The sequence below is a fragment of the Scyliorhinus torazame genome, chromosome 1, assembly GCF_047496885.1.
Source record: "Scyliorhinus torazame isolate Kashiwa2021f chromosome 1, sScyTor2.1, whole genome shotgun sequence".
In the NCBI taxonomy this organism is placed as follows: Eukaryota; Metazoa; Chordata; class Chondrichthyes; order Carcharhiniformes; family Scyliorhinidae; genus Scyliorhinus; species Scyliorhinus torazame.
This window is the reverse complement of record NC_092707.1, coordinates 297,878,407-297,903,910: the sequence shown is the minus strand read 5'-3', so window position 1 is coordinate 297,903,910 and position 25,504 is coordinate 297,878,407. Positions and strand designations below refer to the sequence as shown.

Sequence of the window (25,504 nt, the reverse complement as noted above, 5' to 3'; positions counted from 1 at the left end):
CACTTGGAGAAAAATGGGCACTGATGAATGTACCCATTCATAACATTGCACTGTTGTACCTAGTTGTACCTAGCACACCATACCTACATTCGGTGCCATTTAATGGTAATTTTCAGAGCAATTGATCTTCATCACTTGACCCAGAATTGGATCAATTGTAACAGGTCTGCACTTCCTTGACCCTTGAACTACTTGTTACCTCCATTTCTAATTAAATCTTGGCTTCCGAAGGATATGGATATCGATGCACCTGATGGTCAGGATCTTATTGAAGAGGAAATCTTTCAGCATGAAGAAAAGAAACCTATAGTACGTTCAAGATCGTTGACACACTCAAGATCTCGTTCGAGGTGCAGTATTTATTACTCTTGTTTGGGACATTTTATTTGGAATGTTAATGAAAATATTTTTATAGATAATCTGCAATTTATAAGGTATTAAATGTAATATTTTAAACCTTCAAGTTTTGTGTAATTTTTGATTAGATCACCACGAAAGAAAAGGTCCAGATCCCGGTCAGGATCTCGGAAACGCAAGCATCGTAAACGTTCTCGTTCAAGGTCAAAAGAGAGAAAAAGGAAATCGTCTCGATCTTACTCCAGCGAAAGACGCGCAAGGGAACGTGAAAAGGAACGTCAGAAAAAGGGTTTACCGCCTATCCGTTCTAAAACACTTAGCGGTATGTAATTATGAAATAATTGCTGTGTAGCAAAGGTTTGCTTTACATTTTTATTGAAAATGTCTCCTTGTAAACAAAATAATATATTCAAACAAAATTTTCATTATAACGAACCCAGCAACAGTAAAACCAACCTCCTCTTAGTCCCAATATTCACCCTCGCCCATAAAGAGAATCAAACTTAAACAAAACCTTAACCCAACTAAAAAGACACTCTTTCCCCCTCCCCCCCCCCCCCCCCCCCCCCCCCCCCCCCTCCCCCCAAACAGCTGATGGTCATCAGTTCCCTGAAAAAGGAGATGAAAGGTTGCCACCTTGAGTGGAATTCGACCAACGCCTGTTCGGGGAGGCTGGTACGGGATAAATTTGATCTTCTCTCGGTGCAAAAATTCCACCAAGTCCCCCAACCAAGCCGAGGCCTGGGGGCCGCTCCAGGGGCCTCCACCAGTGATGCCTACTCCATCGCCAACAGCTGCCCATAAACCTCCAAATTCCTACCCTCCCCTAACTCGGCCATAGACAGGACGGTGTCCATAACCAAGGACGACGGCACCATAGGAAATGAAGGTAGATCCTACCCGTCAGAAATGTGTCTCTATGGCGCGTTGGAAGGCTCCCGTTCGGGAACGGCATTGCCGGGGGTTAGGGCATGGGACCCGGTCCTAGGGTCAGCGAAGGCAGTAAAAGTCGGGAGACAGCACAGAGGAGGGGAATGTCGAAGACCAGCAAAAAAAACGGCCGTGAAAAAAGTGGCTGAAAGTCCGTCGGGGAGTGGAAAGGTCACCGCGGGGTCAGTAAAGAAAATGGAGGCTGGAGCACCAGGGAAGGCCGCATTGCTTACGACTGAAGAAATAAATACAGTGATGGCTGCGGAATTCAAAAGGCAGTTTGCAAAACGTTGAGGAAGGAGATGAGGGAGGTTTTGAGTGCGTTGGTGGAGGAGGCGATTTCCCCGGTGATGGCGGTGGCGAGCGCAGTGGCGTAGGTGCGAGAGCAAGGTGAGGCGCTGAAGGAAGTGGAGGAGACGTTATTGCAGCACGGTGATCAACTTGCCTCGATGGGGAAGGAGATGTGGAAGGTGATGGACATTAACAAGGATCTGCGAGGAAAAATGGAAGACGTGGAAAATAGATCCAGGCGACAGAATTTGAGGATTGTGGGGCTGCCCGAAGGAGTTGAAGGACCGAAGCCGACTGAGTATTTTGCCGCGATGCTGGCAAAACTATTGGGGGAGGGGGGAGGATCCCTCCCGATATGACTGGATCCGGCTCATCGGTCGTGGAGGCCTGTACCAAAGGCAAGTGAGCCGCCAAGGGCAGTGACTCTGTGCTTCTGTAGGTACAGTGTGAAGGAGAAGGTCCTGAGCTGGGCCAAGCAGAAGTGGGTGGTGCAGTGAGCTGGTATACGTGTATACCAGGACTTGACGGTGGAGCTGGCGAGGAGGCGGGCTGCCTTCAACCGGGTGAAGAGGGCACTGTACATTAGCAAGGTGCAGTGCAGCATTGTATATCCAGCGAAGCTGAGGGTGACTTATAAGTTCAGGGACTTTTATTTTGGAACGGCGGAAGCAGCGGAGGAGTTTGCGAAGGCAGAAGGACTGTGGCAGAACTGACATTGAGAAATGGCCATGTGCCGATGTAACCTCATGACTGTATTTTCTTCTTTTTTGTTTCACTGCGTGCGGGTGTAGGGGCTAAAGGAGCCAATGTTGTATATATTTGGACAAGGGAAGGGATGGGACTTTCACTTGAAATGAGGGCTCTTTGGGGTGTAGGTGGATATGCGGGGTGTGTGTGCTAAAAGGGTATCTCTGTGCTTTCCTGGGGCCGGGCAAGTGGGAAAGGGACCCGGGCGGGGGCCTCCATGCTGGCCGGTTTAAGCCGGCCAGTGAACGGGAGTGAGGTGGGGGAGGGGCTGCGGCCATCGGAGCCTGGCAGAACAGGGTCCGAGTGGTCTAGCCAGGGTGGAAAGTTGGGGGAAGGAACCGAGGTTGGGAGGAGGAGTTTTACAAGAAGCAGTGGACAGGAGGAGCTGGAGACTTTGGGGGGGGGGGGGGGGGGGGGTGTACAACTCTTGGGTATCATGTACGGTACTCTTTCAGAGGCTGGATGGCGTTGAGTGGAGGGGGGGGTGGACTCTATAGGTCAATGGTGGCCATGGGTGGTCCCCGACTCCTTTTTCTGTTTCTCTTTTGTTTTTTGTTTCCACCGTGGGAGGGTTTGGTTTATTAGATGCATATATTGACAGGTGGGCCGTTGTTTGGGGTGGTGGGAGGATGGGATCATTGGTATTGTTAAGGGGATTGATGTTGTATTTGTTACCGTTTACTGTTTGTGGGTGGGGTGTAAATTCTTGAAGGAAAATGTGAAAATGTAGAATAAAAAAATATTTATAAAAAATAAAAAGAAATGTGTCTCTATAACTTCTCCAACCCCTCCCCCTCCCATGCCCTAAACGATGAATCTAAGCCAGATGGCACAAATCTATGGTACCTGCAAATTGGAACCAACAGAGGCATGGAGCCCAATTTAAAATGCTGCCTAAACTGATTCCAAACGCTTAAAATGGCTATCACCGCCGGGCTAGAAGAGAATCTAGCAGGGGGGAAAAGGGAATGGTGCTGGAACCAGGGCCCTCGAACTGTATCCTATGTACGAAACCTCCTCTATTTGCCTCCATAGAGAGTCTGGATGATCCTCAAACCACCCCAGCACCGTATCAATATTTGATGCCCAGTAATGAAATGAATGAAAATCGCTTATTGTCACAAGTAGGCTTCAAATGAAGTTACTGTGAAAAGCCCCTAGTTGCCACATTCCGGCGCCTGTTCTGGGAGGCTGGTACGGGAATATAACAGGTTACGTAATGCAAACTCCCCCACCCAACCACCACCACCGACTGCCTATTCTTCTGCAAAAACATCCTACGAACCCGAGGAGTATTACCAGCCCAAACAAAAGTAGCAAACAATTTGTTGACCCAGCAAAAGAAAGCCTTGGGAAGAAAGATTGGAGACACTGAAACAAAAACCTCGGGAGAATATTCATCTTCACCATTTATACCCTTCCCACTAAGATCAGAGGGAAGGCATCCCAGCTTTTCATATCAGTCGTCACCCCATCTGCCAAACTAGAAAAGTTACGTTTATGAAGTGTGGCCCAGTCATGGGCCACTCGGATACCAGAAGCTAGTCTTGGCCGGATGAAACGGCAGCTTGGAGAAAAGTCACTCTTGTACCCTGAAAAGGAGCCAAACTTCTGAGCAGCTCCATTATCTCCCCCACATTGGAAAGAGGGCTCGTAATATATAATAACATCATCTGCATATAAGGACACCCTGTGCTCCCCCCCCCCCCCCTCTATCCCCCTCCATCCGGTAGACGATCTCAATGCAATGGCCAACGGCTCGATTGCTAATGCAATCTTGTCTTGCACCCCTGTTCAGTTGGAAATATCCAGAACTCAGGGCATTAGTACATACACTCCCAGTGGGGGCCCTATATAAATTTTGGCCCTACCCCAAACCGCCCCAGGATCTCCGAGATACTCCCACACAAACCTATCAAACGTTATCTCCACATCCATTGACATAATCACCTCTGGTTTGAACTCTAAGCAGGGCGACAACAGAACATTTAACAATCTCCCCAAATTGACCAACAAATGCTGGCCCTTAACAAATCCAGTCTGCTCTAAAATCACCGGCGGCAGGTAGGGTTCCAACCTCATTGACAACACCATAGCCAACAACTTAGCATAAGCATTTAACAATGAGATAGGCTGATGCGACCCACATCCCATGGTATCCTTGTCCTTCAGGATCAAGGAAATCGACACCTGCATCAGCGTGGCCCGGCAACACCCCCAGGGACATGGAATCATTAAACATATCTGACGGAAATGGGACAACTGATCAGCAAACTGTTTTCAATGGAAACACATCCAACCTGCGGTAGAAAAGCTCAAACACCTCATTAACCTTCTCTGGGGGCAGCAACTATCCTGTCACGCGTGTCCCTGACCTGCCCTATCTCCAAGAGAACTGCCTGCTGCCCCAGCTGGTGAGCCAACAGACAACTGGCTGTCTCCCCGTGCTAATAGTAATTCCCCCTCCAGTGACACAGCTGGGTCACTGCCTTACCCGATGTCAGCAACTCAAACTCCATATGCAATTTCTTTCTATCTGCCAATAACTCTGGCGTCAGGGTGATTGAGTACTGGTGGTCCACCCCGAGATTGGAGTCCACCCGCCTCTGCACCTTCCCCGATTCATCCCTATGTGCCTTGAAAGAGATTATATTGCCACGCTCCAACCACTGCCTTCAGGGCCCCCCCAAAGCGTGGACAGCGAGATTGCCTCGTTCCAGCGAGATTGCCTCGTTCCAGTTGAATGCAACAAATTGCTGAATGGCAGACGGTACCCGCTCACAAAATCTCTTCTCCGTGACCAACGCCGTGTCCTATCTCCATGGGGGTCTCTGAGAGTGGCCCGGCTCCAACACCAGAGCCACAAAATGCGGAGCATGATCCGATATATAACGATCGCTGTGTAACCTTCTCCCCTCACCCCTGGGAGAACAGACCTACCCATCATGAAGAAGTCTATTCGGGAGTAGACCCTATGGACATGAGTAAAAAAAAAAAAGAAAACTGCTGAACCCTCGGAAACTTAACGTCCATGGGCCTCCTGTTTAAAGATAAAACCTGACATTCCAGGTTATCAACTGGATTGGGGGCCTTTCAGTCCCTGAGCCAAACAAAACAGAAACAAAAAGCCTAAGATCATTACATTAGAACAAAGAACAACAAAAGGTACAGCCCAGGAATACAGATCCTTTGGCCCTCCAAGACTGTGCCGATCATGATGCCCTAACTAAAAAAAAAACCTTATGCCCTTAAAAAAAACACCTCCATGGTAACAAGCTGCAGACATCCCCACCTTCTCCTCTCCCGCTAATTAGTTATACTGCTAGCAGGTTTGACACCCCGCACAGGTAACAATCGAAGTCAACACAATTTATCAACGATCAACTCCCAGCTCAAACTAAACTTTAATACAGAACTCTAGAGGAAAAACAACACCCAGTACCCCTCCCCGAAACTAAAACTCAGCAATGCAATATACAAACACGAACTTTGCCCAAAATGAACACCGCCAACAAGTCCAAGCGCAGCACCAAGCTCCCCTCCACATTACAAAAGTTCCCCACAAGATACAAATGCAGATGAACTTAACAATAAACAAACAACAAATTCCATAATCCTCAAGCACTTTAGTTCACCCCTAGCCCATGCTTCCTAACAAACTCATTCGCATCTTCCGGCGCATCAAAATATAGTCTCTGTCCTCTGAAGTTACCCCAAGACAAACCAAACCTTGCGACCGCAGCCGTGACCTTATTAAACGCCAAATGCCTTCTCACCACCTTTGCCCCAATATCTTGGTGTATTTTGATGGCATAGCCCTCCCATCTACAGTCTCTCTGGTCCTTCTCCCATCTCTGGACCTGCTCCTTATCCAGGTATCGATAAACCTTGATTGTGATTGCCTGAGGTGGCTCCCCCGATCTGGGCTTCTGCCTCAGCGATCTATGGGTATAGTCCAACTCAGGAGGGTCAAGAAAACCATCTCCCCCACCAATGTTCTGAACATCTTGTCCGTGGAGTTGTAGCCCTCCAGGCCCTGGCGATTCTCAGATTTTGCTGTCTGGAGGGGTTCTCCGGATCGTCAACCTTGGTCTTTAAGCACTGCCATCTCTGCCTCCAAGGAGACAATCCGATCATTGTGGCCAGAGAGTGCCTCCTCAACCTCTGTACCGTCACCCTGTGTACCTCTATCCGCTGGCCCATCTTGTCCATGGTCCCCCGAATTATGGTCAAATTCCTCTCCATTGCCTTCTCCAGATCCTCAGTGACCGCTTGTCGGTGTTAAATTTATTGGTCAGTAACCAACTGTTCAGTTGTCCACAGGGGGCACAAACAGTAGAAGCTGCCGCCATGCTCCCTTGCCCGACTTCTGCTTTGAACTACTTCTGCCGGACATTACTTGAATGAGAGGGCCTTATTTCATCAAATTACACCAATTTCCTCCAGAAAATCACCCATAAACTGGGCAGAAAAGGCCAAACAACAAGTACTATGTGTGACTGCCACAGTGGTTTACTTTTTTATTCAACACAGGACAGAAAATGCTTATAATACAACTGGCTGCACATGTGGCATACTGTTGTGTGTTCTAGTAGAGCTTAATGAAGAGATTGAAATGAATTGCGTTTCCTCATTTATGTTCGTAGTTCACTGCATCACAGTCTTCCTCAACCTGATACTACAGTGTATGGCAATAGTTCATACGATGCAACAGGCAATTGTTTGTATCGGGCATTATTGCATCAATTAATCTATTATTTTATTAAAAACCTGTGCTTTACTGTAAAACCCCTAACATGTTTTGCAGATTTTAAAAAAAGACAGGAATGCAAAGGTGTAAGATAATTGTTATTTGCATGTAGTTTATTGAAATTGCACTGCAAATTAACAGATCTATTAATGAAAACATCTCAACACCACAAATTGATGAATCCGTATACTGTACAAGAGAGATTGAGAAGATTCAAATTGAAAGCTTTCCTGGTTTTAACTTACCACCAAGGGACAGGCAATAGAAATGGTTTCTCAACTGTTTCTGTTTTGTTTGGCTCAGGGACTGAAAGGCCCCCAATCCAGTTGATAACCTGGAATGTCAGGTTTTATCTTTAAGCAGGAGGCCCATTTAAGAATTAAGGATCAAACGGCGGGGGGGGGGGGGGGCGGGGGGGAGGAGAAAGAGAGAGAGAGGAGAGACTTTGTGTTTGGGTTCCTAAACTGAATAGGTGGAGTACAAGTCTTTGGGTCCATCTGGGGTGAAGGATTTATTGGTGTTCATTTGGGTGGGGAGGGGGGGGGGGGGGGTGCAGCAGGCCCATGGACGTTAACACTGGCACTTGTACATCAGAGTTGTTCAAAATCTGATCTGTTAGACACATGGCGAATTGGGAATCTAAATCTGTCTAATTGCATTTCTAGTTAGTATATAAAAAGAGTAATCGAAATTGTCATCGGGCATGCAATCTCAACATTTATAATTTGAATGGCGTATGCATATCTATTTTCATGCATTTGTTGCTAAAAGAGTGAGGTGGAAAGCAAGTGCCAGTGTTTTACTTTCTTGATTACTGAATGATGGTAGATGTTAAGTGAAGCATATTTACCTGCATTGTTTGAGTGTATGTTGGATATTATTTAGAATAATGCATGTGATTGAAATGGCCTTAGCCACAACACTGACTAGTCTGTAATTTGTATGAGTCAACACTGCATATTTTAGTAGGCTAGCTGAAGAAAAATCGGTGACTTAGAGTAATGTTGGGTGGATGTTAGATGAGAATGAATTTATTGTTCCATATTTTATACCAATTCTTTATAACATTAAACCCTAACCCTAACGTGAGAAATGAATTGCAAATTTTTCATTAAGTAAAACAGATTGAAAGCCGAATGGGACTTTTCCAATTCAGGCCATTTACTTGCAAAAGAAAGACCAACATTTTTCTAGTGTCATGGACAACCACAGCAAGCTTTAAAAGTGCTTTCCAGCCGATTAAGTACTTTGGAATTGTAATCACGTTTATTATTATAATATAGGAAATATTATAATATAATCACTTTGCTCACAGCAAACTTCCACAGAAGAAAACAGATAAGGGGAAATATTGACCAAGGCACCGGAGATAACTGTCCTCTTCAAAATAGTGTTGTGGGATCTTTTGGATCCACCTGAGACAGCAGATAAGCCTCTGTTTAAAATCTCATCGAGTAAGTGGGACCTCTGACAGTGCAGCACTCCCTCATTACTACACTGAAGTGTCAGCCATAATTTTTTTGCTCTTGTCCTGAAGCGTATTTGAATGCATAAGTTTCTGATTCAAAGAGGCTGAACCATGCCTGGTATCGAATTGACTATGAACCAAAACTCAGTGCTAAATATGAATTAATATGACCAGGTTTAAGGAATAGCATCTCACTGGTAAAATTCCAACCGGAACATTTGAGGTGGTGTCAAATGCGTATCATTTTCTCAGGTAGTAGTTTAATTTTTCATCTGTGAAGTGTGGGCAGGCTTGAACTATTTGGTCAAATTTATTTACAGTTCAAAGAATATATGGAAACAGATACTCTAATATCAGTTGTACAAAAGAGATGGGCTCAGGGAATGGCGTTCCTACAATTTGTATAGGACTGCTAACTAACCCAGTATGTAAAATGTCCAAAAAGGGAAGATTCACTATTAGATCAAGTAATACATAGTTATACATACACCGCAGTGGAGTTATGAAAGTAAATTATCAAGGAACATAAGACAGTAATATATTGCAGGCATATAAATAAAACAAAAGAAAGCTGTGGGATAGGGATAGGATCATAAAAAGGAAGAGATAGGATAATATCACAGGTAACAGTAGAGAGCTAGCAGAAAGATTATATAATTATTTCATTTTGATATTTGTCAGGGAAATAGAACAGGTAGACATGTCATTCAGTTATGAGATGCGTAATAAGATAAGTTCATTGAACAAAAAAAGAGAATATATTGAATAAACAAACTGAAACAATAAAGCCCCTGTCCAGGTAGATTGTATCATCATACTTTAAAATAAACTAGGCAAGAAATAGTACAGGCATTACTGCATATATTTAATTCATTATTAAAAAAGGTCTAGTACCAGAAGACGGACCCAAGCTAACATAATACCTGTGTATGAAAAGGGAACAAAACATGCCCAGGGTGTCAAAAGTAGATGTTGTTTATCTGGATTTTCAAATGGCCTTCGGTCCGGTGCCCCCAAAATAGACTAATAAATAAGGTTGGACAATATGGAGTCAGGGTACATAGCTGAATAGATTGCTAACTGGCTTCAAGACAGAAAGCCAAGCGTGGGAGTAAAGGGTAGTTATTCAGAATGGCAGAAGGTGGGAAGAAGGATCAATACTGCGACCACTACTATTCACAATTTGCATAAATAATTTAGACTTCAGAATCAAAAGCACAATTTCTAAATTTATGACTGATACCAAGTTGGGGGAGAAGAGTCAATGCTTGGAAGGAGTGCAACAAATTACAGAAGACCATTTATAAACATGCAGAATAGGCAAATCATTGGCAAATGAAGTTCAATGCAGATAATGTGAGGTAGAGCATTATGTTGTGAAGAATAGTGAGGCTACTTCTTGAAAGTTGCAAGTCTGGGTGAGGTAAAGGAACAAAGGGATTTGAATGTAATTACACTAATCACCAAGGTTACACCGCAGATCATTATTTTAAAAAAGCAAACCCAAGTCCTGGGCTTTATTACAAGAGGGCTAGAATTGAAAAGTTGGGAAGTTATGCTGAACCTGTTTTGAACTTTGCAGTTCTAGGTGCCAAAAATATTAATGGGATGTAGAGGCACTGGAGAGTTATGAGAATGTAAAGCTCACTACCACAGGGATTGACTGAAGTATGCTTGCGATTAAGGATACGTTAGACAGGAGAAGGGACTGGTGGATTACGCTGATAGATTTGCACGGAGAAACATGGGAGGAGGCTCAAGTGGAGCATAAATCCTGACACGGATTGTTGGGTCGCTGGCATGTTTCTGTATCATATATCCTTTTCAATCCTATTAGAATGAGCGCAAGATGCTAAAATAGCACTAGAACGAAAATTCATGCACAATGTTCAACATTTCATTTTCAGAGTTGCTTTGTAGCCTGGACATCATATCTGTTCATTGAAACTGTCGTAGACCTTTTTAAGCTTAGATAATTCATGTGGACATAGTCCTTTCAAAGTTAGTTTCTGCCACACTAGAACTGTAAACCAGCAACCAAAACTCTGACATTACAACCACAGGGCTTTCATGTGATTTGTTACATTTAAATATGCAAATATAACCTACCAAACCACGTATTAATCTTCATCTTCTGGGACAGGTCTTCACATGATTATAATTAGAAATTATAACTCCATCTATCAGGCCGCGTAATTAAAATAAACTGTTTTAACCATCAAAGCAACTGCAACCTGAAAGTGACATACCCAGGGAGATCACTCCTGGGTACATAGCAACTCTGCTACCCGTATCCTAATTTGTACCAAGTCCTGTTCACCTATCCCTTCTGTACTCTGTTATGATCTGGTAAGTTGGGGTTTAATGACTCCCCTCTTTCCCTCCTCCTCCTCCTCATTTGAGCCCAGCAGGTTTTCAAAAAAACTGTATAGTTTCCAATTCCATTAATGTTTTACTGTTTGCTGCTGAGACCATAAAAAACATCATTAGTCTTTGAAAAGCAAATGGGATACTTTCAATTGTACTTAAACTGGTCTCAGTTAAATAATAAAAAGATGTTCTGATCTACACGAGTTTGGACACACAAGTGGTACGGTGGCATTGTGGTTAGCATTGCTGCCTCATAACGCCAGGGACCCGGGTTCGATTCCGCCCTTGTGACGTTCTTTGTGGAGTTTGCACATTATCCCCGTGTCTGCGTGGGTTTCCTTCCGCAGATGTGCAGATTAAATTGCCCCTTAGTGTCCAATGGTTAGGTAGGGTAACGGGGATAGGGCAGGGTTTTGGGCCCAGGTAGGATGCTCTTTTGATGGACCAAATGGCCTACTTCTGCATAGTACGGATTCTATGATAACTTTATACACATTAAGTAATTTAAATTCTCCTTATGACACTCCTTAATACCTACCTCTTCAATTGAGTTTTGATTATCTGTCTTGATATTTCCTTGGTGTGGCTGCTGTTAAGCGCCTTGGGATGTTTTAAATTAATACAAGTTGTATATATGATGATTTGGATTTTCAACAGAGGAACTATGAAATTTGCAAAAAGCCTAGAGATTTCTAAAACAGGGATGTCCTACAATGTTTTTGCATGAGGGGCCACATTTAAATTATTTCTCACTCCCGAGACTGGTAAGCAAATTGTTGGAAGGCAATGCATTAGAAACTCAGGAATAGGAATGCTGTTCGGTCATTCAGCCTGTTGTATCATTCTATTAGATTTTAGCTGATCTGTACCACAATTTCCTTTACCTGCCTTTAGTTTATATCCCATGATGCCCTTCCCTAATAAAAAAAACTGGCCATCTCAATCTTGAAAGCTCCAACTGGGCCCCAGCATCCAAAGACCTTTGGGGGAGTGAGTTCCAGCTTTCCACTGCCCTTTGTGCTTCCTGATTTCAATCCTGAAGAGCCTAACTCTAAATTGAAAATCGTACTTCCATGTTTTGGATTCTCCCACCAGACAAATTAGTTTCTCTACCTCATCAACCCCTTTTATTTTAAAATCTCTGCAGTTATATTTGTTTGCTCCAGTGCCATTCCATCAGTACCCTATAAATCTGATGAGATGCCAGCGTTGGACTGGGGTGGGCACAGTAAGAAGTCTTACAACACCATGTTAAAGTCCCAACAGGTTTGTTTCGAATCACTAGCTTCCAGAGCGCAGCTCCTTCCTCAGGTGAATGAAGAGGTGGGTTCCATAAACACATATATAGACAAATTCAATGATGCGAGATGATACTTAGAATGCGAGTCTTTGGAGGTAATTAAGTCTTTACAGGCGGTACGACTGGAAAGAGGGATAATCACAGGTTAAAGAGGTGTGAATTGTCTCAAGTCAGGACAGTTGGTAGGATTTGCAAGCCCAGGCCAGATGGTGGGGGTTGAATGTAATGAGACATGAATCCAAGGTCCCGGTTGAGACCGTATTCATGCATGCAGAACTTGGCTATCAGTTTCTGCTTGGTGATTCTGCATTGTCGCGTGTCCTGAAGGCCGCCTTGGAGAACGCTTACCCGAAGATCAGAGGCTGAATGCCCTTGACTGCTGAAGTGTTCCCCGACTGAAAGGGAACATTCCTGCCTGTTGATAGTCGCGCGATGTCTGTTCATCCATTATCGCGGCGTCAGCATGGCCTCGCCAATGTACCGCACCTCGTTACATCCTTTCCTGCAGCGTATGGGGTAAACACCGTAGCCGAGTCGCACGAGTATGTACTGCGTACCTGGTGGGTGGTGATCTCGCGTGTAATGGTGGTACACATGTCGATGATCTGGCACATCTTGCAGAGGTTGCCATGGCAGGGCTGTGTGGTGTCGTGGTTGCTGTTGTGAAGGCTGGGTAGTTTGCTGCAAACAATGGTCTGTTTCGGGTTGCGCAGTTTTTTGAAGGCAAGTAGTGGGGGTGGCCTTGGCAAGATGTTCGTCTTCATCGATAACGTGTTGAAGGCTGCAAAGAAATTGTCGTAGTTTCTCCGCTCCGGGGAAGTACTGGACGACGAAGGATACTGTGTCGGGTCTTTGTTTGTCCGGTGTTTGTCTTCTGAGGATGTTGGTGTGGTTTTTTGCTGTGGCGCGTTGGAACAGTGATCAATGAGTCGAGCGCCATATACTGTTCTTATGAGGGCGTCTTTCAGCATCTGTTGATGTCTGTTACGTTCCTCCTCGTCTAAGCAGATCCTGTGTATACGGAGGGCGTGTCCATAGTGGATGGCTTCTTTTAATGTGAGCCATGATGTGGAGATGCCGGCGTTGGACTGGGGTGAGCACAGTAAGAAGTCTTCCAACACCAAGTTAAAGTCCAACAGGTTTGTTTCGAATCACTAGCTTTCGGAGCACTGCTCCTTCATCTGAGAAAGGAGCAGTGTTCCGAAAGCTAGTGATTCGAAACAAACCTGTTGGACTTTAACATGTTGTTGTAAGACTTCTTACTGTTCTTTAATGTGTTTCGGGTGGAAGTTGGAGAAGTGGAGCATCGTGACGTTATTCATAGGCTTGTGGCAAAGCGAAGTGCTGAGGTGACCGTCCTTGATGGAGACGAGTGTGTCCAAGAATGCAACCGATTTTGGAGAGTAGTCCATGGTGAGTCTGATGGTGGGATAGAACTTATTGATGTCATCGTGTAATAATTTCAGTGATTTTTCACCGTGGTTCCAAAGGAAAAAAACGTCAGGTGTATGACGTCGGTTGAAGGTCCTGTGCGTTGAGGAGGTCTTGTTCGAACTTGTGCATGAAGATGTTGGCATATTGAGGTGCACATTTTGTCCCTTTGGCTGTTCCATGTGTCGGGATGAAGAACTTGTTGTCAAAAGTGAAGACTTTGTGATCCAGGATGAAGCGGATGAATTGTAGAATTGCGTCTGGAGATCGGCAGTTGTCGGTGTTGAGTACTCGGGCTGTTGCAGCAATGCCGTCGTCATGGGGGGATGCAGGTGTAGAGTGCCGAGACGTCCATTGTGACGAGGAGTGTTTCTGGTTCAACTGGTTCATGGGTGCTGAGTTTCTGTAAGAAGTACCTTGTATAGCGACTAAGCTGGGGGTTCTTCGTACGATGGGTTTCAAGATGCCCTCGACGTCGCTAGAGAGGTTCTCACACGGGTCCGATTGCCTGATACGATAGGATAAATTGTTTCCACTGAAGATTATTTTTAAGTTGCAATTAATCACAGCAGCTGCATCATTCAATATGTTATACCTGGGAGATAATATAGTAGAAACTAATGAATTCAATGTTTGATTTACAATTGACGGAGATTGTTTTACCATAAAAGGGACCAGATTGGTATACGCCAGTGGTCTCCCAGAAATGTACACTATGCATAACACTCACCTATTCTTAGTGTGACACCTGTGTTTGCACACTATTTGTGGGTGTTGTGAAGCCTGGGCCGTAGTTTGAGGTGGCCAGTCTCATGCAGTCCATCAGATGACCATCTGAGACGAGTGCAATATTTAGACTTGATTTTTTTCTGGGGGGGAAAAACCCAGATGTGTGTGAAACCAAAGTAAGCCTTCACCTGGAGTGTGTAGGATGTCGGACGAGGGTACTACTCTGTCCACAAGTCCCAAAAGTCTTTGTCCCTTCACCCAGCTTTCAGCTCTGTGCCATTTTGCATGGTTGTGATTTCCATGTCAAGTCCACTACTTTGTTCAAATAGCTGCTGAAAGTTTGCTGTCAGTTCTCCAATGTCCACTTGAAAAAGATTTGAGATGAGCAAAATTTATTCCATCTTGTCTAACTCCTACACTGATCTGTTGAACTTTTTCCATTAGTTTGGTTGGTCACAGACGATGTTTGGCTGGAACCCTTTCTGTTTGACTATTGTTGGATTTGCTCCAGATTTGGGAAGTGCTCAGTAAGTTTGTTCTTTAACTGAGAGGACCACAGGCCTAGTTTCCACTTGAACGCATTCGCTACACTGATCATGTGTGACAAGTCCCTGTCCCTCCCCTGCAGTTCACAATTCAGCTCGTTCAATTTTTCACTTGTGTCCATAAGGGACACTAGGTCTAGCAACCACCCATTCTCTTACAGCTTGCTATATACACTTCATTTTTTTTGATTTAAGAAAGGTGACAATTTCAGGGAGCGGGTCTAAAAGGTCTATGGAGGACCTTTCCTCAGCTTAACCACCTTACATGGATTAGTTCACCTTGGGTGGCATCAAGCTCATCGAGTAATGATTTGAACAAGCGATGTTGAAGAGCTCTGGCACAAATTGAGTTGTCATTCTTATCAACAACTTATTACATGAGAAAAGGCCTTATTACTGTTTACAACTGTTACAACTGTTAATACATGAGAAAATAACCTTGCTTGCTAGCTGATGGATAACAATGTGGCAATTGACAAAGATGGGGAATTCAGGATCATTTCTGCAAAATGCAACACCCAGCATTGACGGTGCACCATCAGTTGTGATTGGAACCAGTTTCTTGATCGGAATGTTTTTCTCAGTCATATATCTTTTGAATTTGTTGTAGACATCCTCTCTTTGAGTAGCAAGTGTGAGAAAGTCCTCCTTTGTTTTTGTTCGCATGGCACTCAGCTGGGCCGTATCTGTCATGTCGACTGATTCATCAAACTGCAACGAGAAGCGTTCACAGCCTGATCAGTCTTGGTGTATTTGCTGAAACACGTCCTCGGACAAAAATTCCACCCTTCTGGCTACTGTTAATGCAGCAAGTAAAAAGTAGGGTTGCCATAGCCCCAGATAACCATAGACTGCTTTCTCCTAATCTCAGTCAGTACAGGAATTGAACCTGTGCTGTTGACCTCGCTTTGCATCACGAACCAGCCAACTGAGCTAAACCTCCAGCATGCGCTTGATGACTCATAATTTCATCTTTGTTTTTAAAGTCTTTGAACAAAGTGTCCTCTGTGACCGTTGTAGCCATTGGTGAAAGCTTTTTTATGTTTCGCCAGCAGATGGCTAATGCGAAAAGACTCCTCTTTGCTAGCCTTGCCTTTAGCCACAAATTTTGAAAAGAGTGACTGTTGTGTTCAAAATTCCCTTTAGCTCACCAACTTTGTTCAAAAAGCACTGTTTAACGTGAATTTTTTTTGAAATTGTGTATGCATTGTCTTGTGATGCCGTTCTAAATTACCTTTTACACAAGCTTACAATCTGTTGACAAATTAGACAAATGGTAAAAAGAAACAAGTTTCCCATTCCGAGTGAAAATGGTAGGTTTTTGCCCTCTTGAAGGTTCCCGGCTCCTCGCTCATTTTGTCTTCAACCAGCTTATTCCAAGTTTTGGCACCTGAGCGAATCTCGTTGCCCGAGTCTTGCACATTTTTGGCATGGTTCAGCAGGCAATGATTTTATTTGTTCATCATTATAAGATCTCAAGTCTCGAGCATTTTTGGTACGGTTCGTCAGGCAGCGACAAACTGCTTTGAGAACAGGATCGAACTGTTGATCGATATCGACTATTTGACGACTACTGGTATTCGTTCTGGTTTTTTACATAGCCTGATTTGTTTGTTTTGCAATCTCCAACTATATACTCAGCATTTATCTTCCACTTTCCTAACACCAATTTATTCCTTGTGCTCCATAACCCCTCTTTCAAATTTGTTTTAACTTAACAGTGCCCACACTTCAACCAAATTTCCCATCGGCTGATAGTGTTGTTCTGAGAGCACTTCCTGTTTCTCCATGTTCTCTTTCTAAGACACTCCGGTGAGATTGGATGGCCCTACAATCCCATTCCAGACATTGAAAATATTTTGACTTCAGCTCACAGAATCCATTAGCTGCATTTCTGAAAGATCAAAAGGAAATGTGACATATATTGCCTATCCTTCCAGCATCATATCCTGAGGCTCATTGGTGTTCTGTCTATGGGTACAGTGTTACCTGTAAATTTCTCAGGAAATCTAGTTGGTGAGCCTTGCTCCTCGGCTGTAGCGATACTGAACCTTACTGAGTTTTGAAAGCAGGCAGTTGCTGCCTCCGGTCCAGACAGATGACGCTTCTTCTCTCTCTCCCTCCCCCGCTGCTTCACCTTCCTCCCCGGCCGCCGCTTCTTCCCCCACTGACGCCGCTTCTTCCCCCGCCCCCTTCTTCCCCTGCCTCCGGCGCTCCCGCCCTGCTGTTTCACTCACTGGTCTCCAGCTGAGCATGCCAACCTCTTCCCACTGCTTGTTGCTCCTCCAATCACAAACTGTTTCTCTCTGGTGTTTGCTACTGATAGGCTCACTAACAAATCTGTCACTTCCATTTGTTCTTGTGTGTCCATGTATTTTGAACACTGGTTGGTAGGATGAATGGAAACCTTTGGTGGGCTGGACTCTGGCCCATAGGCCGTTTGTTTATCAACACTGTTCCAAAACAAGTCAGCATGAAAAATGCATAATTTTGGATGGGGTTTGGTGATACAACATTATTTACCTGTCTCTCACTTGCAAGGAATAAAACCAGACATTACAAAATCAGTTGTTAGGTCAAAGCGAAAGCATTATGCAGCTTTGGGCACAGTGTCAAAATCAGTGTTAGCGTTCAGCATAGATTTTCTAGGTGAATGCAAGAGATCTCTTCCAAGTGCCAGTGATGGGTCATTCGTAGTGTTCTTGTATTGGAGTCTGAAGTTTGTGGGTTCACATCCCACTCTTGAGACTTTTGCTCACTCAGTGCAGTACCGAGGGAATGCTGTAACATTGGAAGTGCTGTCCTTCTGACGCGACATTAAACTGAGACCTCTTAGCTCTCAAGTGCTCATAAAAGATCCCAATAAAAACTGGGAGTTTTTCTTTGGCCTGTACAATATCTATCCTTCAACATTCCCATCACTAAAACAGATGATCTGTTTATTATCGCATTGCTGTTTGTAGAATCCTTGCTGCCTCATTTTCTACACTGTAACAGTGATGACATTTTGCACTACTTAATTGGCTGTAATAGGGTTTGTGACATCTTAGGGTTGTGAAAACAAGTTTGTATTTTTATCTCACACAAACACAGATCTTATGTCATGTTCCAGCTATTTGCATAGAAATTTGTACTTCAATTTCATGTCTGATCCTATTACGGCAAGAAGTGAATTTTGTGTACATTGTGATTGATTTTTAACTTTCTTTATTTCACACTTGCACAGTATGCAGCACCACACTATGGGTTGGTCAGGTCGACAAGAAGGCAACACAACAAGATATAACAAATCTGTTTGAGGAGTTCGGCCAGATTGAATCAATAAACGTGAGTATTGATTTTTTTTTGTGGCAGTGTGTAAATAACATTTGCCATTTTTAATTCCTGTTTTTTTTCCTCACCAGCTAGTGAGAAGAAAACTGAGCAATTTTCTCTTAAGCCGCAGTATAGGAACAATACGTATCCCATAGCTCAGTGGTAATACTTCCATCACAGAGTCAGAACATTTTGGGTTTATTCCAGGACCCCACAGCACATAATCCAAGATGATCCTCCAAGGCAGTATTGAGGGTCTGCTGCAACGTGGGCAGCACAACTTTGATATTGGCAAGCATTTGTGCCAACCAGTGGTAAACATACCTCGGTGCTTCCTGCACTGACTCTTGATGCACTGCTATAAAAATTAATTTCTCATTCGGTACTTTGTCGAACATATTGTCCATGCTGCTCCTTGCACTGGCCAGAATTTGAAGGCGAGATGTTTATAAGTAACATACACATGCGAGGATGCATAACGCCAATATTAATTTTACAGTTCGTGATTCTTGGCATTTGGTTCGTACATCTTTACAGGATGATATTTATGAAGAATTCTCCTTATCAGGCTTACTGGCAAGTCTCTTCTGTAGATTTTAGTAATTGCAGTTGTCCCAAAAAAGCAGAAATTTGACCAAATTAAACTTCCTAAATCTTCCTCTTGATTAACTGAAAAGACAATTTAAAACCAAGTTCCAGTTGACCTGAATACACATTGTAAGTGTTGTAGACCTGGTTTAATGAAGACTGATAGAGCAACAAGTCGGTAGGGATTGAATAAATCTGATTAATGAAGGTGGAATAATATATATTTTTTAATGTGTATGCAGTGTCAATGTTTTTTTAAAAAGCTCCTTGATCTCTGGATTGTTACTGTATTATATAAAGTAATATATGTACCTGAGGTAAGAAATGCACAAGCTATCCTGGAGGTGCATACACGAGTCCAAACACTTGTAAAGCAACGCTGAATACATAAGCATCAGTCAAGGTAAATTAGGAAAATCAGTTCCTTGAGACACCAGCCAGAAGCCTGTATTGCTATGCATAGCATGGTACAGCACAGTTCCCTCGTGGCTAGATACCTAAACGTCACCCCAATTCTTCCCACACTTCTACAATTCCCCAAACACCTGCAAGTTGTTCAAATATTTACCCAATTCTCTTTTGAAATTTGTTAAATTTGTTTCCACTAGCCTTTCAGACACTGCATTCCAGTCATTGTTACTAATATTTAAGAAAAAAAGAAGAAATCTGCATCTCACCTCTGGTTCTTTTGCCAATTACCTTAAATCTGAGTGCACTGATTACTAGCTGTTCACCACTGGAAACAGTTTCACCTTGTTTGCTTTGTCAAAACACTTCTATTAAATCTCCCTTTAAACTTCTGTATTCCGAATCAGCACTGCATATTCCCCAGATTCTCTGAATGCTCCACGTAACCCCGGTCCCATTCGAATAAACCTCTGTACCTATCTTGGGGTTTTGAAATCCTTTCAAAAATATTGCGCCCAGAATTGGACACATCATTCCCGCTAGGTTTAAGCAGTCATTTGTAAATACTTAATACAACTTCCTTTTGTACTCTATGGCTCCTTTTATAACAAGTCTTGCCATATGTTTTTCTAATGGCCTTCTCAACTTGTCCTTCCACCTTAAGAGATTTGAGTACATACACCCCCAGATCCCCCTGTACCTGTATCCCCTTCAAAGTTGTAGCATTTAATTTAAAATGGCTGACCTCATTACTTCCTACTTCTCTGCATTAAATTTAATCTGCCATTTTTCTGCCCTTTCATCATTGTGTCTGCTCCAAACTTGGAAATTATTCCTTGTATATTCAAGACCGGTTTGTAATGTGTATCATAAACAGCACTGCATATCCCTTTTAGATGATACCTCCTCGAGGATGTGCATACGTTTGCATGGTTCATCGACAAGATGCTTTTCGTGCTCTTCAGAAGCTAAGCACTGGATCCTTTAAAATGGGATCCAAAATTATTAAGGTGAGTTTGAATTTGGAATGGTCTAAAGATTTCTAAAGCTGGTTCCATAAATTGAAAGCAACAAAAGAAAGATTTCTTTGTTTTTGGAATAAGTACAATTTACTTTTAGAACAGTACGGGCGGCACGGTGGCACAGTGGTTAGCACTGCTGCCTCACAGCGCCAGAGACCTCTGTTTGATTCCAGCATTGGGTGACTGGAGTTTGCACATTCTCCCCGTGTCTGCGTGGGTTTTGTCCAGGTGCTCCAGTTTCCTCCCACTGTCTAAAGATGTGCAGGTTAGGTGGATTGGCCATGTAATTGTCCCGAAGTGTCCAAAGGTTAGTTCGGATTATGGCCTTACAGGGATAGGCGGGGGATTGGGCCAAACTAGGGTGCACTTTCAGAGGATTGGTGCAGACGTGAAGGGCTGAGTGGCCTTTTTCTGCACTGTAGGTATTCAATGGTATCCTATCATAAAAAGCGTTTTTACTGAACCCCCATATCCAAGAAGCGTGGCTCTGGACATGTACCGGATATGGGCATTTTCTAAATTTTGAGTCTGCGGTGTAAATGCTGAAGTCTGAAATAAAACACCCTTTCCTACATTTTTCTGTTTTTATTTCTGATTAAGATATATGGTTTCTCATAATCATCTGATCTGCTGAAGAGTTGCACCTGAAATATCATATGATTTACTCCCTTGATTGGATGTTGACTGATCTGTGCACTTCAAAAAAAGGTCATTGTGCTTTCTAGCATAAAACCTGCTTTTTTGGGGTCCTTCTGGCTTTGGGATGCTGGATAAGGGGTCTGGCACCTGTCGGTGTGTAGGCAGTTTTTCCATTTTTGATTTGGTTTGGCCGTACATTCAAGTAAGGGAAAATCACAGAGTAAAGCTTCATGGTTTCCTGAGGCAGGCACGAATGAAGCAGAAGTGCAGTGCCGTGTCCATTGAGGTCGGTAGCAGATCTGTTACATACAATTTTGTTTCAGAAATAAAATTGTTTTTGTCACTATTGGGGAAGAGGTTTTATTTTGTGGAAGGACAGAGTTTATTTTGAAGGGAAAGGCTGTGATTTAATGGATTCCCAAGATGAACTCACTACGGGGACCATTTGTCAATAGCAGCCTATGTTTGTTTGGTTCCCAGTCAGCAGGTTCTGAAGAATGATATTTTTTCACTTATATTATTCATCTCACTAAATAATGTTTTTGTCCTGCAATTTTGAGAGAATTTGCATTTTTAAAAATACTTTGGGGCATATGCGTCTCTGGCAAGGCCTGCATTTGTTGTCCATCACTAATTGCACTTGGAAGCGTAGTAGTGAGCTGTCTTCTTGAACCACAGCAGTCCACCTGGTGTAGATCCACCCATTGTGCTGATAGGGATAGAATTTGGGGATTTTCACCTCGTGACAGTAAAGGAACGGTGATATAGTCACAAGTCAGGATGCTGTGTGCCTTGGAGGGGAACCTGCAGGTGGTGATGCTTCCAAGCATCATCTACCCATGTCCTACTGGGTGGGAGAAGTCGTAAGTTTGGGAAGTGCTGTCAAAGGAGACTTGGCAAGTTGCTGCAGTGCATCTTGCGCATGGTACACACTGCTGCCTCTGTGCATCAATGGTGGAGGGAGTGGATAGGTGCCAATCAAGCAGGCTGCTTTGTATCCTTGATGTTGTTGAGTGTCTTGTGTTAGAGCCGCACTCATCAATGCTGAATGTTAGATAACTGTTGACTCCCAACAGGCTGTAAACAGGAACCAGATACTACTTGTACCACATTTACCATGCAGAATGCCTTTCTATCAAGTTCCATATGTGTTTGATGCTGCTGCATCTGACCCTGTTAATCTGGCTGTTTCTTTCCATACAAAGCTGCATCCAAACTGGTGAAGGATAAAAACGGAAGATTAAATAACGTGAAAGAAACAAAAATTCACTTCATATGAAAGAGGCGACAAAGTGAAGTTAAATATGTAGAAATGACATGGTTCAGTGACACCAAGAAACACAAAATAGTTTAGGAGTTAAATGTGGGAATGGAGGTTTTACATTGGATCCAATTGACAAACGGGGTGGAAGTTATACTCAAAATTGCACTAGTGTTCTGAATTATTTTAATGATTTAAATTTTGATTCAAATTCATTTACATAAGCATGAATATTAAATCTTCCATTAACAAATGCAATTGGACAGCCTTTAAAACATAATTGCTTATTGTTTCTTGCATTAAAAAAAATATTTAAATGTCATCTGGTTCAGTTTTATTAATATAGCTGAAATTAGTTTATCATACAAAATAAATGTCTGTCAAGTCCACCACCTGGAGACTTCTGGGTGCGGCTATGCAGAGCTAGGTCGCATGTTCGGTAGCTCCCGCTTGGAACGGACTTTTGGGCTCTTTACAGGGCCCCCACGGCATTTGTTTGACATTTCCCGGTGTGGGAAGAAGACTGCAACATTCCCCCGACAGTGTCCCCCAGGAATGGTATGTCTCTTGGTTACCAGACCCGGCAGAAACAGTAAAAGATTTGGCTGTAACTGCGGGATAAACAGTGCCTCTTCCAGCATGCAGGCGGGGGAAGGGCAAGCTTAAAGCTGCAAGCTGACTTGAGGGCCTTTATTAAAGGTGAATTCTAGCAGCAGAGGGAGCAACTGTGAAAAGACCTCATCAAGGCCATTGAAGAAGCGGGGACGAGGCTTCCGGTGGCGGCCATGGAGGAGTAGGTCGCGCATTCGGCAGCTCCTGTCTGGATCGGACTCAGACCTTTTTCAGGAGTTTCCACAGACTTTTTGGGGCAGATTGGTGAAGCGAACACTGCCAAAAGGATTCCCTCTCGAGACTTCCGGTTACGGCTATGCGGAGGTAAGTCGCACATTCGGCGGCTCCCGCAAAAACAGACTTTTGGGCTCTTTTCAGGGCCCCCCAAGGGCACCTTTTCGACGTTTCCCGGTGTGGGAAGGAGTTAATAATAGCTCCCCATCAGTATATGGCTTTAACTAGGAGCGGGGCGACAAAAAAGGTGGTGGTGGACCAGAAGAAGGGAGGGAAGAAGGACAAAATGGCGGTGGGCGGAGACCAGGCAGCGTGGAGGCAGTGGGCGGAGGAGCAACAGGAGGGTATCCAGCGCTGCCTCAGAGATTAAAACGGACCTGCTAGAGCCGATGAAGGCTTCTATTGATAAGCTGCTGGAGACAAAGACGGCCCAGGGGGTGGCGATCCGAGAGGCTCGACAAAAGATCTCTGACAATGAGGACGAGATTTTAGGCCTGGCGGTAAAGGTGGAGGCGCACGAGGCACTCCACAAGAAATGGCAGGAGCGGTTCGAGGAGATGGAGAATTGGTCGAGGCAGAAGAATCTGCGGATTCTGGGCCTCCTGGAGGGGCCGGACGTGGGGGCCTATGTGGTCACCATGTTGAACTCGCTGATGGGAGCAGGGTCCTTCCAGGGGCCCCTGGAGCTGGAAGGGGCCCATAGAGTGTTGGCGAGGAGGCCCAAGGCTAACGAGCCTCCGCGGGCGGTGCTGGTGCGGTTCCATCGGTTCGCCGATCGGGAGTGTGTGCTCAGGTGGGCCAAGAAGGAGAGGAGCAGCAGGTGGGAGAACGCGGAGGTTCGGATATATCAGGACTGGAGTGCGGAGGTGGCAAAGAGGAGGGCCGGGTACAATCGAACTAAGGCAGTGCTGCACAGGAAGGGGGTGAAGTTTGGCATGTTGCAGCCGGCGCGACTGTGGGTTACCTACAAGGACCGGAACCATTATTTTGAGTCTCCAGAGGAGGCGTAGGCCTTTGTTCAGGCCGAGAAGCTGGACACAGACTGAGGGTCGGGATGGGCGATTGGGGACTGCGGTGGATATGTCATGCCTATTTTTGGTTCGGGGGGGGGGGGGGGCCATTGCATTGTTTTGGGTTTCTTTTTCTCTGTTTTTCTCTTTCGGGTTGGGGAGGGTGGATGGGGCGGGTTGGGCACTGTTTTGGTTGGTGGCGGGGCCTGGTAGGTGGAGAGCGCGGGCTTTTTTCCCGCGCCGAAGACTGGGGGGGGCGAGGCCGGGGCGGGGAAGCGAGGATTGTTTCCCACGCTTGGAACGGAGGGGGAGAGCCTGTGGATGGGGAACGGGAGAGGAGGGTGTGCCACACAATGGGAGGAGTCGAAGGTGAGGCAGGAGTGGCAGGAGTCAGCTGACCTGCGGAAGTGCAATGGGGGAGTAAACCAGCTAGGATGGGTCCTAGCCGGGTGGGGGGGGGGAGATCGAGTTGCTGCTGCTAAAGTCAAGGAGCAGCTGGATCGAGTGGGGGGGGGCCGAGAAGGGTTTTGCCGCTGTGGGGAACGGGCCGGGTGTGAGGTGCGGGCGCGTGGCTGGCCGAGGAGGGGTCATGGCTAGTCGGCGCGGGAGGGGGGGCGGGTAGCCCCCTGATCCGGCTGATAACCTGGAATGTAAGGGGACTGAATGGGCCGGTTAAGCGGGCCCGCGTGTTCGCGCACCTGAAGGGGCTCAAGGCGGATGTGGTTATTCACCAGGAGAGACACCTGAAGGTGGCAGACCAGGTAAGATTGAGGAAAGGGTGGGTAGGTCAGGTGTTTCATTCGGGGCTAGATGCCAAAAATCAAGGGGTGGCGATCTTGGTGGGAAAGAAGGTGTCATTCGAGGCGTCGAGCATTGTGGCAGATAATGGCGGTAGGTACATAATGGTAAGTGGTAAGTTGCAGGGAGAGAGGGTGGTACTGGTCAATGTGTATTCTCCAAACTGGGACGATGCGGGTTTTATGCGGCGTATGTTGGGTCGGATCCCAGACTTGGAAGTGGGGGGCCTGATAATGGGGGGGAGACTTTAACACGGTGTTGGATCCGGCACTGGATCGCTCCAGGTCTAGGACGGGTAGGAAACCGGCGGTGGCTAGAGCGTTATGGGGATTTATGGACCAAATGGGAGGGGTGTGGACCCTTAGAGATTTGCAAGGCCGGGGGCTAGGGAATTTTCATTCTTGTCACATGTCCATAAGGCTTATTCTCAAATCGACTTTTTCATTTTGAGTAGGGCGCTGATAGCGAGAGTAGAGGATACCGAGTATTCGGCAATAGCCGTTTCGGACCACGCCCCGCATTGGGTGGACTTGGAGATGGGGGAGGAGAGGGACTAGCGCCCGCTGTGGCGCTTGGAGGTGGGGCTGTTGGCGGACGAGGAGGTGAGCGAGCGGGTCCGAGGAAGTATAGAGAGGTACCTGGAGACCAACGACAACGGGGAGGTCCGAGTGGGGATGGGAAGGGAGGCACTGAAGGCGG

General features: G+C 45.1%; 1 protein-coding gene across 1 annotated transcript in view; it reads left to right on the top strand.

The window, feature by feature from the left end:
• The window catches only part of tiam2a (TIAM Rac1 associated GEF 2a), a 214,871-nt gene that overhangs the window by 164,166 nt on the left and 25,201 nt on the right, over positions 1-25,504 (top strand). Inside the window, 4 exon segments of the mRNA XM_072507711.1 lie at positions 232-350; positions 486-679; positions 18,145-18,245; positions 20,126-20,239. Of these exon segments, the coding sequence (XP_072363812.1) occupies positions 232-350; positions 486-679; positions 18,145-18,245; positions 20,126-20,239 (528 nt within the window).